Source organism: Durio zibethinus, chromosome 9 (genome assembly GCF_047325235.1).
Source record: "Durio zibethinus cultivar Kanyao isolate XHJ-2024 chromosome 9, ASM4732523v1, whole genome shotgun sequence".
NCBI classification, from domain to species: domain Eukaryota; kingdom Viridiplantae; phylum Streptophyta; class Magnoliopsida; order Malvales; family Malvaceae; genus Durio; species Durio zibethinus.
Genome location: NC_143170.1, coordinates 1868418 through 1885556, shown reverse-complemented (window position 1 = coordinate 1885556; position 17139 = coordinate 1868418). Strand labels below are relative to the sequence as shown.

The following is a 17139-nucleotide window of genomic DNA, read 5'->3' as shown; positions in this document are numbered from 1 at the left end:
GAGGGGTTGAGTAACTGTTACAGTTGAAAAATATAACTATCTTGAACAAGACCAGAAGAGGAGTTGATATGTAGGAAGCATCAACTGCAAGAACAAAGATGAATGAATCGACTTGTAGAGGGTGGTATTTTAAGTAGCAGTACACTATAATTTTTTTCTCTTCATTGCTGTTCTTTTTTTTTTTTTTTAATTTTTATGTCAAGGATAATGAAATCCGTTGTTCTTATCACTGGCAATTTTCCATGGAGGTTACTCTAGATTAAGCATGTTGCCAGATACAATCACAGCTTGACAGGTGATTCTCCGGCCGAATCTATAAGGCAAATTCACTCTTTTAACAAGGAAAAAACATATAGGCGACTTGAGCATTCCAAGTTCAAGCTTTTTTCCATTCATCAGTTTGTCAGTTATTTTGTGATGAATTAATTAAATCAAAACTCTCTCCCAAGTTCTAAAAGTCCAAGCATGATTTTATGATGTGAAGATTGAAAAAACGTTTTTCTTGTGATAAAAGTTACTAAGGAGTAGTTAAATGATGGTACATGGTGTCATAACATATAGATCCGAAAATTTATAGTTAGATTTAACAAGAAGAGTCATCACTAATCTTTTTCTTAGATGTGATTGGCCATCTAATGAATCTATCTTTTTAAGAAGCTCTTAAGCTAGATTAAGGGTCCCTAAAAAATGGGTTCTGATCTATTAATCAAAACAAAATTTGGGAGTTCAATTATATATGAGAAATATTATAATACTCTCATATGCCCATTCAAATGATGGTACCATTTTATTTTAAATTATCCAAAGGTCGTAATTTTAATGGTCATAAATTTTAATGTTAAATATTTGGAAATAACTTTTAAAATTCTCCATCAAGCTAGTATAATTTTTTAAAATATTTTCTTACCTTAAGAGTATTAAAAAATCTCATTTATTTTTTTGAAGAGGTTTCGTCGTCGAAAAAATGTTTAATCATTATTTTTTATTTTTTGTTGAAAATATATCTAACTATTTCACCATCTTGGTTAAATTAGAAATGTCTTCTCATCTAAAAATTTCTTAAATAATCAACTATTTGTAATTATTAATCTTGAATTAAAAATACAATCCTATCTTTTTTTCTCTAAGGCTTAAGATTGAAACCTTACACTTTTTACTTTTTAGGTTAAGTAGCAATTTTACAATCCCACAAATTCAAGAGGATGCATTACCTTTTGATTACAAAATCACTTAATAAAAATACAAACTTAGAATACCTTTTAAAGTTTAAGTGTTTGCCTAATGTAAGTACAAAAAACTTTGATGAATGAACAACAATATAGCTTGGATACAATAGATATAGATTTTAAGCTCTAACAACTCTTGATTCTTTAAAAGAATAAAAATATAGCTTGTTAGATCTTGCTCTCTTGATTCATCAATCTTCTTGGTATATTAGAGTGGCCAACATATAAAAAACTTGAAGAACTAGCCGTTGGAAAAGCTTGGGAAGAAGAAATGCTCGTTGGTAGCATGAAAAAGTAACCATTTGAGGGATCGATCGATTCATGTTTTAAAATCAATTCATGGCTTGAAAAAGCCTACCCGATCGATCCATTCCTTGAGGGGATTAATTGGTTCAAGTTTTAAAACCAGTTCTTGGCTTGAAAATGTACAACCCGATCAATCCCTTCATTGAGGGGATCAATTGGTTCAAGGGGGTGATCGATCCTCTTCATAAGGTGATCGATCCCTTTTGTAATCCTGGAGCTAAAATTCTGTTATGGGTAGAAAAAAAATTGATCCATTCCCTGAAGGGATCGATCCTATCCATCTAGGTGAATGTCTCTTGTTTTGTACTTTACTCACTCATTTGATTATATGTTGAGTTATACAAATCCAAATCACAAAATATTTAAAGATTTAGAAACTATACATAAAGGGCTTTCTATGCATATAAAATTCATCACCTAATTCATTGTGTATGAATTATAGTGAATTTTCAAATCTACCTCTTGTGCAATTTTTAGACAACTGTAAAGTATTCAGTAAAAATTTAAAATCTCTTCTTTGAAAATTTGGATTTTGATTTTGTTTAATGCATTAAAAAGTGGACTTAAAGAGCTTTCCAACCATATAAAATTCAAATATTAAAGCTTTCTGAATTAATACAAAAAAATAAAACATCAATGTTAGAAAACTTTATTCTTGTAAAACAACTTTCTTAAGTTAATTTATTTCTCAAAACCAATATTGTTATAATTGTATTAAGTCTAAAATGAATAAGTTCACTTTAAAAACAACAATTAGACTTTCATTTAAGCTCAAATAAATAATCTTTAAAGACATATTTGGTTTGAGAAATATGAAAATAAAGAAAAGTTTATTTACACTATGAAAAACATATTATTTATTTAGTACAAAAATATAAAACTTAAAAACATATACTAAATAAATCTTTTTCAAAACTTAATCAAACTTATTTAGCTTAATGTTTTATCATTTCAAAACAAGAATCAATTCAAGGCTAAGAGGATTGTATATAGCAGTTAGGGTCTGAAAGTGGGTTGATATGTTGGTGGGTAAGATGGTCGTAGGGTAGGCTAATATAGGTAAGGTAAGGTATTATTCACTACAGGATAATATAAGGAATAACCTTGTGATAGATAATATTGATAACCCATGAACTGTTGTCTATCAAAGCTTACAGCTTGAGCTTCAGTCTTTTTTTTCTTTGGTGCTTTCTTGGTGGAAGCTTTTTCTCTTTCCAACTTGTCATTTTTAATAGCATTCTCAATGATTTCGGTTGAGATCACCATGTCAACAAAATTTTTTATTGCATTCTCTATCATCTTTTCATAATAGAGAGATTTTAAAATACTGACAAATAATATTGTGGTCTCTTTCTCAGTTAAAGGATGCTAAACTTGAGTAACTATGTCATTCTATCTCTAGGCATACTCCTTGAATGATTGAGTTACTTTCTTCTTTATATTCTGTAAATATAGATGATCATGGACTAAATCTATGATATGTCGATATTGGCTAATGAAATTACATGCCATATCACTCTTGGACTGAATATGGGTCATGTCTAGTTAGACATACCATCTAACAATAGAATCAATAAGGTTATCTTGAAATACGTGCATTAATAATTTTTCATTATTAGTATGAGCAACTATATTCTAGTAATACATGATAATGTGGACTTTAGACATATTTTACCATTATAATTTTCAAACTTCGATACCTTGAACTTCATAAGAATAATGATATATGGGACTAAACAAAGCCCAACAACATCCACGAAACCATAAAAACCAATTTTTTCCACCTTTCGTAATTTTTTCTTGAGCATATGTATTTCTCTGTTAGTTATTGAGTCCTTTAGTAACTCGATCCTTTTTGGTTTTAATTTCTCTTTTTTGTTTGAATCATCCAGATTAAGGACTTAGATTGATTCCATTACCTTATCAGTAAAGATAGAATTTATATAGCTTTGGTAATACCTTAGATTTGAAGTTGATGGCGTTTCGAGGTATGTATACCTTACAAGGTATGTGAACTACTGTGGTGGTACATCCCAAGTGCATTTTGTGTGAACTGAGCTTGATGTGGATCAAAACTAGAAAGATATAAAAGGCCAGCCACCTTTTGTGATGGATGATCCTACTGGCTTGTATTTTTTTTTACATTTTTCCCCTTGTTTAATTTGTTTAAAGCCTTTAAAATCTTACTCGACTCCCCTTCAAGCTTCTTTTGAGCTTTCTTTATCTTTTCGAAATGATTAAAAAAATTTTATTACATTTGTCTATCTCGAGCTCTTGTATTGTATTTATGAGTTGATCGTGTGAGATTTTTACTTGGTGGAGGTATTTTTGAATCTTAAGTACCACCATTATGTCATTATTAGAAATGCTATGCTTTATATTTGATATTTTGATGTATGAATGTAATGTACTAATATTTGTCACATAACTATCATTGATAAAAGAAATCTCAATTTGAAACTTTACTTAATAAAATTTCAAAACTACATCCTAACAAAACCAAAACAATATTCTAAAGTCCTAAACATTACTTTAATGCCTCTTTATAAATTTTTTAGCTTACTGGTAATAATTTTATGCCTTATCAGGGAAGTCAAGCAACCATTGCCCATGAACTCCTATTGGTTACACCGTAGCTTTCAATTCTTTCATTTATTTTTTCATTTTTAACGCTTTGTTTGCAACAGTGTATAATTGATCAAACAAGTGCCTTAGATGTTTTTGTTGTTCCGTGCAGATGTCTTTTCATAGCTCACTCTGTTTAGCATGTTTCTTGCATTCATTAGTCAAAGCTTTTACATATGTTGTGCATTGATCTACTATTCTTTGTAGCATTTGGCTATGTCTATGCACATTAACAGTGCCTTTTTGTCATTCTTCTACCCTTGTTTTCAATAATTCATTTTTTTTTAAAGTTGGGTAAATTCTGATGTGATTGATGAATGTGTCTTCTCTAGATCATTGAATAAGGCTTTCCACTGATCTTTTTACTTAGTGAGGCTCTGGATTTTTTATTCTTGAAGCTTCAAACTTTTTTTCATTTCTATCTTCAATCGCTTATTTCTTTGCTCTAGCTCATCTTTTTCAATTTAAAGTTTCCTTTTAGCCTTTTCCACTTTGAGCAAGAGATCTTGAGGAATCAACTTTGGGGAATGGTCAACTATTTATTTTCGAGGAAGCATAATGTCTTTGCCCCTCTTTATATGCCACACAATATATTTTGAAGTGACATCATAAGTAAGCCTCCTTTGGTTAACTCTGATGGTTTGTTTCCATGCCTTTTTAATTATTTCAATCATTCCATCGCCCATTTTTAGTGAAAGAAAATTTTCACTTGTTAAGTCCATAAATTTCTAGAATAAATTACTCACATCCAAATTGTCTTCTTACCAAAGTTGGGACATAAGTAATAGAATCGCATAAGCCCAATAAGAAAACCTAAGGTTGATTCCCATAACTATATAACATCGTATCATGACATATCCAAGGTGCTCTCTAAATTATCCTTTGGCTATCAAGCATATGAAAATATGAACCCATTCTTCTTTCAATTTTACTTTAGGCCATGTGCTGTAACAAAACTCCTTGATTGGAATACTAAAATGAAGGTATAGTTTATGAAACTTATTTTTTTCACATTCGACGTAACTCTTTATCTATATATAAAGCAGCTGTAAGCACCCATTAAACCAACATTTGCCATTTCTACGACAAAAATTCAAAGAGTGAATGATTTCTACTAAAATGGTTGGTATTATATTAACTATGTATTCTAACTGATCGACAAAGTCTATCACTACAACATCAATATATCCAATGACTTTTGAAAAGATTACCAATCCATATAGAGCTATAGCCATTGCCACTAACCCCTAATCATCATCTAAATGCTCTTGGATGAAGTCTCGTAGAAAACCCTATAGGATAGCCTTACTTTCACTTTTTATCTTGACACATGCATCAACTTGAGACAAGCTAAGTCTAAGCATTTGCATAATTTTTTATGATAACTTACCTTATTTGACTAATAAATCTTGTCTAGGTTTAGCAAATAAAAGTGAAGTAGGACCATGTTCTCTTTAATTTTTAGCACCATATTTATTTCATTGAAGATGAAACACCTATAAGAAGGCTCCTAAAATTGAAAGATGGCTCTAATCAAATTATTGTCCATATCTATTTGAAACAATGAAGCTATGTCTCCATATTTATTCTCAAATACCTCATGCCTTATTTTACTCATACATCCCTAACTATTACTTAGGTCAATCAGGTCATTTTATTGAAGATCGAAATGAACTCTCTTAGGCATGATGAGATAAAACCTTTAGGCAAGCAATTACCTTTTTTTTTTCTTACCTTCCTCTGACTTAATTTTCAATTGATGAGCAGATTCATAATGAATTGATGTACACTTTTATTACATTTGGTTTTTCATGGATGTAGATAAGAGATCTAATTTATGAATGATTGATATGTGGTAAATATTCCCTATATAAGAATTATGCAAATGACAATGTTAAACGTGACCATGAAAATGATAAATAAAATTAAATGCTAATGTAAGCACTAACTAAAATGATGCAAATGCACAAAGTCAAATAAATAAAGTGGTTAGATAATCAATATATCACACAAATTGTTCATTCTTGTTTTCTAACTTTGGGTTACATCTATTAAGAGGTAGGAAGGGCTTTATCTTAAGGCTGGCCTTTTAAGTGTAAATTATATGCAGGGTTAAGTGATTTTGATCGCTAAAGGTTCTTAAATTGTTCCTTACATTATTGGTCATCATAAACTAGTAAGGCATTTAAATCCTCACTCATCACAGGCTACGAATAGAAAGTATTCAATTTGAGTATGAGTATTTCATTAACCATTATGGAGATTATCATTTCACGAAAGTGTAGGTATTTTATCTCTTTTAAAAGGGACGGAGCTCAGTTATAGAGCTCATGTAATGTAAATGCATGTGATAGTGTGTGTGAAGGAACACAAAATCGTCAACCTCATAAATCAAATGAGAGATAAAAAAAGGAAAATTGTTAGTAAACAAATAGCATAATTATTATATTTTTAAAACCATTAACTCAAAGGATAGGATAAATTTAAAATTTTATGGCTTGACTCTCTATAGCTTTTTCCTAGTGAAATCGTCAAACTATTATAACATATAGATTCAAAAATCTATAACTAAACTTAACAAGATGAGTCGTCACCAATCTTTTTCCTAGGTGTGATTGGTAACATAATGAATCTATCTTTTTAAAGAGCTTTTAAGCTTGACTAAGAGTCCCTAAAGAATAGGTTTTGATCTACTAATCAAAACAAGATTCGAGAGTTCTTTTATATATAAAAAAAGTTATAGTACCTTTATACGCCCATCCAAAAGATGGTACCATTTTATTTTAAATTATCCTAAGATTGTGATTCTAATAGTCGTAAATTTTAATGTTGAAATTTGAAAATAACTTTTAAAATTCTTCATCAATCTGATAAAATTTTTAAAAATACTTTCTCACCTCGAGAATATTCAAATATCCCATTTATTTTCTTGAAGAAATTCTGTCATTGAAAAAAAGTTTAATCATTATTTTTTACTTTTTTATTAAAAATATATCTAATTATTCTACCATTTAAGTCAAATTAGAAATATCTTCTCACCTAAAAATTTTTTAAATAATCAACCATTTGCGATTATTAAGAATTTCATTCTCGAAATTTATTTTTTATTTTTCAAGTTTTATTTCTAAATTTTTCACCATTTGAGTCTATTTAAAAAAAAATTTTATCTTTAGAATGAAAATAATATGACAATTATGTTTTGAAGTTTCATTTAAATTCTTCTACCATTCCAGATAAATTAAAAGAAATTCTCACTTAGAGATTTCTTAAGAAATTTACCATTTGAAATTTCTAAGAATCTCATCATTAAATAATTGTCAAATATTTTCAACCAAAAATTTTATTTGAAAAACAATACAATTACTTTTATTGAAATTTCATCTAAATTATTCTATCATTTGGAATAAATTTAGAGAAATTTCTTATTTAGAGATTTCTTAAAAAATTTACCATTTGAAATTTTTAAGAATTTCATCATTAGGTAATTAGTATTTAATTCAAAAATTTTTATAAATTTTTTTTATTTTTTTGAATTGAAAATAAATATTAATTATTATTATTATTATTGAAACTTTATTTAAATTATTCCACTATTTTGGACAAATTTAAAAAAATTTCTCACCTAAGAATTTTATAAAAATTTACAATTTAAAATTTATCAAAATTTCATCATTTGATAATTATTATTTATTCTAAAAAAAAATATTAATTTTTTTTAAATCTCTAATTTAATCATACAAAAATATTTTGAAAATAAATAAATAAAATAAATACCAAAACAGAAACAACTTGGCTTGTGGCTCGAAGGTGCAGCTCGATTGTAAAAAAGGGAAATGACTGGAACAGCTCGGCTCAGCTTGAGCCAAAGACAGAGAGGTGAGTCAAAGCAGGTCGAGCGCTTAGGTCGGACCTCCTACTTACAAAACAAGTGGATCCTAGGTGAACTAAACTTCCAAAACGCTATTGTTTAAGCTTGAATATAAAAGGCAAAATTTTTTTCTACCTCACTTTTCCTCATTGTCTCTCTCTCTAGTTGGCTGCTTCTCTTACCTCTCTCTAGGATTGGCTGAACGTCGATCAAAAAATTCAATCATTCCAGAAAACGGCAATGGAAACTTCAAGTTTCTCTGAAATACTCCTTAGAAACTGGGAAAGTGCATCGAAATATGGAGAATTTTCACTGAAAGTGCAAGTTTCGCCAAAAAATTTCATCAAAATCTAAAAATTTTTTAGAAAATTTTTCAAAAAAAAAATTACAAATCTTCTTTTCAAAACAAAGATTTCTCTAAAATTTTTTGCTACTTTTGTGTATGCCTTTTTTTCTGCCTTTCTGTGCCTGTGCTTTTTTTTTTTTTGTTGATCTGTGTGTGTCTCTCTCTGCCTTTCTTTGTGTATATTTTTTTGCTTGCCATGGATATATATATATATTTATAGAGTTTTGATCCAAAGAACCCTCTACTCGTAAATACTTCCAATTTCTTTTAAATTCTACCTTCAAACTTTAATTCAACTCAAACTCAAACAATTCACCTCAAACTCTTCAATTCAAGTTATACACAAATCTAACCACTGATTTTCCCTTTCATTTTTTCATTTTTCCTTTATTTATTTTTTAATTAACAACAACAAATAGAACCCTAGACAGATTAGAGTGTCTACACATGACTTTAGTTTTATTACATTGTTGTAATTTATGCCCAATTAATAATTAGATTTTTTGGGCAAAGGAAATTGAAAACACAAAATCTAGTTATTCACAGGAAATTTTTGTTTATAAAATAATTCAGATGTAGCAAAAGCATCCAATGGCATTCTAGTTGTAATCACAAACAAGTTCTCACTTGGGTAACATGTTAATATGTTATGATAAACTTGATGAGTTTTATGCTCGACTTGAATCCTTAATATAGCTTTCCCCTGAACCAATTCCATGTAAGCTGGAACAGCTTCTTTCCCTTATTTCTGTTGAATGTCTGAAGTACTTGAAGGTGTCCTAATATAAAGTAACCTCGGAAGTGGAACACAGCCTCCCATTACTCTGCCGATATATGACAGGCTTACTCACCTTTGGATGCATTTGCTTGCAAGATTTCCTGTGCCTGTTTGTCATCCAGCTTAATTTCTATAACCAAACTTTGGTTAGCTAGGAGGAGAAGGGCACTTTCATTATTGTCCAAGAGAGCAACTCTCTTCTTCAGAGAACACACTGCCATTTACAAAGAGATACAACTATCCAATTAGAACAGCCTAGGAACACATGTTAATACGCGCCTCTATGTGCTCTCTGACTCAACATCTAGGACAGAAAACTGTGTTAATGATGAGATTTTAAGAGAGTTGAGAGGAAAAACAGTCCTAGAATATCAACTTTTCTTTCGACAAACTCTCAGCAAAGAACTGGTGACTTCCCTGTATCCAATTCCTCATTATTGTTCTAATATATACTGCTTAGTTTGTACGTTTTAGCATGGATGTAAATTAGACTTTGAAGCTAACTTGCTCATCATTTTCTGCAGTTTTTCCTTCCAGCTTGATACTCTTGTACCACCGGGCACATGCTACATAGACAACCAAGTCAACTATTGTTAGGCCAGCTAAGAGGAAGTAAAACCTATCTAGGTGACCCTTGTTGAGATTGCCTGGGATCCATCCTGGCATGTGATCTTCAGTTGAGATCCTCATAACCATGGTCACAAGCAAGCTACTAACGTAGTTCCCTAGTGATATTGATGTCATGCAAAGGGCACTGCCAAAGCTTTTCAATCCATCCGGCGTCTGTGCATTGAAAAACTCCAGCTGACCGACATACATAAAAACTTCAGATGCTCCTACAAATGCGTATTGGGGAACTTGCCAAAAGATGCTTAAGGTGCTTGAGCCTTCACAATGGGTGCAATCTTTATCGGCATACTTTAGTCTGTAGCATTCCACTATTCCAGCAGAAACCATTGCCAATATGGCTATAACAAGGCCAATGCCCATCCTCTGAAGTTCGGTAAGTCCCCTGGAGTTCTTTTTTCTTATCCTGCCCACCAGTGGATCAAGAACTCGTCGGTAAAGAAATATGAAAAGTGCCACACTGAGAATATCAAAGCTGGACATGCTTGCTGGAGGAATCCGGAAATTTGAAATGGTAGTTTTCATCGCAGCACCTTGCTCAACGAAGATGGAGGCCATTTGTGTGAAGACCACCGAGTAAATTATGGTGCAGAGCCAAATTGGGAGGAGTCTTAGTATGCATTTAACTTCTTCCACTTGTGTAACTGGGCAGAGACGCCATGGGCTGTAAATGCCCTTCTTCCGGTCATCAACATCCCTTGTAGTTATGTATGCTGCTCTGTCCAAGAACCTATACAAGATCAATTAAAAATTATCATTATGTAATTTATCTTTTGATTAGCTATATAATCTTGCAATGGGTTTAATTTCAAGCTTGGATTATGCTTTAATATTTACTTGAATTCATCAGAGTGGAGAATCTTTCTGTTGCCATTCATAGAAGAATCATTTCCATCCACATCATACAAGTCGTCTGCGTCTGGTGGCATATCAATGCTGCATTTCTTTGTTGCAGCTACTAGGACTTGAGAGAACCTGGAGAGAGGATTTCCGCTTGGTTTGAAGTGCCTGTACCTGGTAGTTCCTGCCAGAAACAAAACAAGTGCTGCAAAGGCGGAGCCAGTAGACACCCAGAATCCAAGTGCCCACATCCCTTCATCCTCAAAATACCCCAAAATGGTGTTGGAGAAAAGGGAGCCCAGGTTCAAAGCTAGGTAGAAGAAGCTAAAAAAGGCCACCTTGGAGTGCCCTTCCTTTTGGTCTTCTTCATCAAACTGATCAGCCCCAAATGTAGCAATGTTAGGTTGATACCCTCCATTTCCTAGTGCAACTAGGTAAATGGAGAGGTAAAATAGCGTAATTTCCAAGCCTGAATGTGACCTGCATGGCGTTTGTTGATTCCCGCAGCCTCTTGGTCTGATCAAGAAATATGATGATAGCGATAGCGACACCAAACCCTGCGATTAGGGATGTTTGAAGGCATACACAATTAGAAAGCAGTTGCAAGATCAGGACCAAATGATTTTACTCTGTCTTGTACTAAACTTATGCAAATATCCTAGGGAAGCCCTGGAATAGAAAGGATGAGAGGTTGAGAGATTAGTTACTTACAATAACAAAGATGACTTGAAAGATGGCACAGGTTTTGTGTCTTCCCCAGTAGGAATCGCTGAGGAAAGCACCAACCAGGGAAAAAATGTAGACAGTTCCAGTCCATTTGCTGACATTATTAGCAGCATCAGCATTATTTTGCCCCAGCACTCTCGTCAGGAAAAGCACCAAGTTCACCCCAACCCCAAAGAATGCTAGGGTTGCCAGACCTTGGTTCACTGGTTAATTCATGAAAAATAAATAAATAGAAACATTAACGAGCTAGGTTCAGGAATGAATCCTAAAACGGTTGCTTTCAAAACCTCTTCTATGATTCAATTATAGACAGTCAGATCTCATGGCCAAAGTTTATCAGTCAAGATCAAACACCCAACTAATCATGTGCAAGTGAATTATTTTCATCTCATGTTCCAAAAAAAAAAAAAGAATCTGGTTTGAACCATGTTCTTTAAGGTTTAAGCTTCTTTCATACTGAATTTTCACTATTCAAGTGCATTGGTGTCACAAATTTAGCAACTTGAAAAGTACATATCTAGCCACGAAAGCTTAGAGCTAAAATAAACAATCCATGAAACCCAAACACACACCAAAAGAAAAAAGGCTATTCGAAACATGTCCATGTTCATTCTAAGTAATTCATGTGGTTAAAAGTCTTTTAAAGTGATTTGTCAATTCATTAACCTATTATTGTTAGTGGCAAATTATATATAATATATATTTTTTATTTCATGTTTTGTTTTTTGCATGAATAAAGTCTAATAATTAATTATTTTAGTGGTTGTGCTCTGTATTATGTTTAATAAAAATTAAAACTAGAAGAATTCAAATTTCATTTTTCATTTCTCTCTTTGATCTATCTAGATTCAACATGGTAGTGTGGAATTTGGAAAGGAGTGGAATAGAGGCAGCTGGGAACTTTTTGTATGTTATTGACAGGAGACACGTGGCAAGAACCCACGTCATGCAAAATCACGAGGGGTTGATACGTGTCACCGATATCTTTCCCTTGGTTGCAACTTCTGTCTTCCTTTACCTCTGCATGTAATTTAGTTTACGACAGCGAAACTGTCAAAAATCCAAACACCCTCGTCTCTTGGCTCCTAATGACACGTGCGACACAGCTTCTTCAACACTTGGGTTTGGTTTTCACTTCCAAAATCTTACACGTTTCTTCATTTCTATCGTGTTTTTCTCCCTCTCTGGGAGCTGAAAACCTCAGCTCCCTCCCTCAATTCTCCCCTTTGATAGCATATCCTATAGAAGGCTCTAAAAACATAAATTCTTTTTCTCTTTCCTTTTCTTTTCTATGCAAACTATATATATGATATTTCGTAACAATATATATACACACACATATATATATATATATATATATACATGCATACATACATACATATATATATATACATATAAAAGTAGAAAACAACCTTATTGTTATTTACTCTAATTTATTTAGTGGCGAATTTTGAAGCTTACAAAGAATGACAATTCCAGCAGTCCATTGTCCAGATTTTGCTTTGATTGCAGGGCGTCCATGCCAATCAATAGTTCCATCTTGAGTGGATGCTTCTCCTTGTTCCACTTTCAACTTCCCCTGCTGTTTTTTTTTTTTTTTTAGGGAAACCAGAAAAACAAAAGATAGAGCAAATAAATCATTTTCCATTATGATAACATCAATATATATTAAAATATCATAGAGAAAAGAGAAGAAAAAGGATTGTAATAATATTAACATTGCATGAATTAATGCGTATGTCTTTGTATCAGCTAATAACGAAAATTTTTCTTTATTTGTTGCTCATCTTTTACTTAGCAAAAGATGATGTTTGATATGGAAAAAAAGGAGGCAAAAAGAGAAGAGATGAAACTCCATTTTTGTGGTAAAGAGAAGAAAATAGGGGTAGCTCCTTACTAACCTCCTTACACACCTCCAAGCAATCCATTGATGAGAAAAAGAGAAATTTTGTGGTGCAATGAGGATGAGAGCAGGGGAACAAGGTTGTGAAGAAGAAAGAAGATGATGACTAGGGAAAGTTTGGGGGAATAACAAGCAGAGGAAGCTGAATAAATAGAGGATGGAAGGGTGATTTGAACGGTGGAGATTGTATGAAAAAAGAAGGGACTCCCACATTGTCAAATCATCAAGAGAAAATATAAATTATATCATGTAACGTGTAAAGCTAGAGTGACATTGATGTGGAACGAAAAATTTTTTTCCTTTGGATTTGGGGGTTGTCTAAGATATATTATTTTTCTCCAATAGTTGATTAATGGTGAAGAACAAATATGTGATTATTTCCTTTTGGGTCCCTTCCAATATCCATGATGTGTCTCTCATTTTGTTTGATTTGATATTGACAGATAGAGACAGTTACCTCGAATGGTTTCCAACAAGTTTTAGTGCAATATTAAAACACAAATGATTATATCTCACTCAAGAGAATACATAAATTAATAAAATAATATCATTTGATTCATTAATAATATATAAAATTTATTTATTAATAACATATTAAATATAAATTTATCGAAATATTTGAAGATAACACAAATTGTTTTAAGACTTCTAGACCTCAAGTTGTTAATCAGCAGACATTCTCTTGACGTCCTTAATATTCTGCTGAACTAATCCTTATTCTTTTCCAACGGATGATAAAAGCTCTTTGTATAAGAATAATCCATGAGGATCGAAGAATAATGGAATTTAGAAATATTATTTCGAGGCTATCTTTATTTTCTTTTTCTTTTTTTTTCCTGAGATGAAACATGGAATTAAGAAACAAAATATGGAATATTTTGATAAGAAGAATGTAATGTAAGATTGCATATCGCTGACCTTAATTAAATTGCAAATTTTACATATTTGATTCTAAATTGATGTTTGTGACCACTGTCAACTCACATGCGCGTTTTAAGACTAAGAACAACATAGGGCAGACAAGGGTTATGTCGTTTTAGGCTTCAGATTCTTCCCTTAGCTACGATGATACAGAACAAAAACATTCCGATCAAGCTCCATCTCAGGTTTTTCCAGTTTTATAAGAATTTTTCAAAAAAGTATTAAACAGATACACATAAAGTAAGATTAAACGATTTTTATATATGCTGTATGTACAGAAATATTCTCTTCAATTTTAAGAAACACAACTCTATGTGCATATGTGCCCAACTTGCTAAAGCTTAATTTCTTTTGTTCCGTTTTAAAGGATATATATCACTCTATTAATTTTGATAATGAAATTTAAAAATTTTACGGTCATTGATGACTTCTCTATTTATAATATTAATTTCAGATAAGTTTATTATTTTGGATTTAAACAAATAATAATGATTCGAGTCAATTTACTAAATCTTTCAACATTATAATTGATTTCTTGGTTAATATGTATCAAGTTTTGTTGGAGCCACGCACACAACCTTTATCGAAGCTAATGGCAGCAACAATCGACCATGGACATTAATGTTACAGCTCATGATAAAGATTTTGATGTTCACTTCCGTCATGTTTTCCTGATTCCATAAATCTTCGATACATATAAGTCCTAATCTTTTCCCTAATCACTTAATTTTTTCACAAAAAGGTTTATTTTTTGTAAAAAAAAAAGAAGTCATATCAAGGAAAACAACTGTTAGCCATGACCTAACAACCCTTAATTCCACATAGTAATGGAAAAGGAAAAGAGAAAACAGACAAATTTTTTTGGTGAATACCATTTTCTTCAAATTAATGTCTGGGGGCTCCATTAGCAGTGCTGCATGACACAGGTAAATGACAAAAACTGTGTCACAATCCAGGCCATGGTAGTGGGATTATTTGCATCTCATTGTTCTAAACAAAATTTTTTTTTCCTTTGGTTCACAAAGTTCCAGCACAAATCCACCAACATATATAATATAGGCAGAAAAAGGCAATTTTGAAAAAAAAAAAAATCATTCATTCCCCACCACAGAGTTCATTTTACAGGTAAATGCCAAGGTTGAAATCTGATAGTGAAATGCAATTGCTCGTATTTCTGTCCCAATGCACTAACTTATCAATGACGAAACCATAAATTCTACTCTGATTTTCTTGCACAGACACACGTTTGCCAGGCTAAAAAGGTTGTTTTAATTTTTATAAACAAAGGTGTGGCTTATCATGATCATATACAGGCATGCCAAGGTCATCTCACCAGCTTTTGTAATAACAATTTAAGAAAAAAATAATTCAGTCTAAGAGTCAGATTCCACTTATTTAATTTTTCTAAATACATCAACGTCGCTACCAAATTAATTGAAATATCCATTCATTTGTATAAGAGATTTGATGATCAATCATCAGCTGGTATTGAGGCAGACAGTGACCTGATTTCATCCTTGTTTATAAGCATATTTCTAAGATATCATTGGTTGCAGCTGTGTGGTGCCCCCAGCTATGGAAGTTATTTTTTTTCTAATTAACTCCCTTCTTTGTTTTTTTTTTTGGGTGCATCCACCTGTTTTCACCATATATAAGGATTTTGTCAATCTTTTATTATCTCACAATTCGTTTATCAACCCTTAACAATTTTTGCATCTGTCAAGTCAAATATTCACCACCATATATGTTTTAAGGAATCATCTTTTTCGATCTTTCTTCTCTCATTTTATGGTGGGATTATGTCATTGATGATATCCAGATTATTATGATGAGATCAAAAGGATTAATTCGCCAATAGATTGAGGCTAATATTGATTTCCTTGTATGATTTTTTAGGTCATATTAACTGTAAATGATGGGATTATAGACATTCCTCAGATTAATCATGCTAAATATTCTAGCCACTAGGCTTGGATATATAGAAAACATTGACCCGATTAACACCACAAGTTTATTAAGATTGACTCCTCCTCCTTCCCTTGAATATGCTAGAACTTTATAATTAGTTGGTTGATGAAAGGAGAGAAGCTATGATCAATCTGTCCAGGGTGCACTGAAACTGAAGCAGCTGCTGGATATATGAGATGATGATCAGATAATGGATTTTGAGCACTAAAAACTGCGCATGCTATTCTTCCATCAGCAAAATCTATATTAATTTGGATACAGCTCCCTTTAACCATAAAAGGAAACACAATCTGTAATTTTATTCTCTACATAATTATATTTGGTTTAAAATTAACATGTAGACAAGGACTTGACTTTGCTACCGATCAGATGGAGGCAAGAACTAAGAGCATGCCCTTGAGGCCTGAGCTATTATTTGTTAGGTCATAGAAATCATCATTTATCAAATATTTAGTATATATCTGCCATGTATATATATTTTAATTGTTTATCTTCCTCTGAATCAGATGCTATAAATCAGCTGATATGATGAGTAAAATTAAAAAATAGTCAGATTTTTAAAAATAAATTACTTTAAACAATTAATTAAATTTAAAAAAATTTTATTAATATTTATTTTTAAAAATCTAATTATTTTTAATTTTATTCATTAATAAGATGTCATCGTATAATTGATTGACCATTTATAGCACTTATAAATTATTAGTGCACCAAATATTAGCTCATTTAAAGATCCATGTATTAGAAAAAAGTGATAGATATAATTTAATATTGGAAAAACCCAAAATCTGACTGTAAACTTTTTTTTAATTTTTTTCATGTAGTTTTACTGTATTACACATATATATCTTGTTTTATTCAAAGTTATATACCTCTTGTTCTCATATATATATATATATATATATATATATTGATTTTAAAAATATAATTGTTAAGTTTTCAGTTTTTTTACCTAATACTTAAAAAAGCTTAAAAATATATATAAGATGAGAATTCGAACCTCAC

General features: G+C 31.5%; 1 protein-coding gene across 2 annotated transcripts; it reads right to left on the bottom strand.

Annotated features, from left to right (window-relative positions):
- Positions 1–8948: 8948 nt before the first annotated feature.
- On the bottom strand, positions 8949–13454 carry LOC111304881 (protein NRT1/ PTR FAMILY 7.3-like). Of its 2 annotated transcripts, none has more exons than XM_022901893.2 (5): positions 13244–13454; positions 12804–12924; positions 11328–11545; positions 10614–11173; positions 8949–10506 (listed from the first exon to the last, which is right to left on the bottom strand). In XM_022901893.2, exons 1-5 carry the CDS (start codon positions 13268–13270, stop codon positions 9636–9638), a joined length of 1797 nt encoding a protein of 598 aa, XP_022757628.2. In that variant the 5' UTR covers positions 13271–13454; the 3' UTR covers positions 8949–9635. The 2 variants fall into 2 exon arrangements, with proteins under 2 accessions (XP_022757628.2, XP_089621469.1); XM_089765343.1 differs by having other exon boundaries at positions 12804–12921; positions 13244–13359.
- Between the last annotated feature and the right edge of the window lie 3685 nt (positions 13455–17139).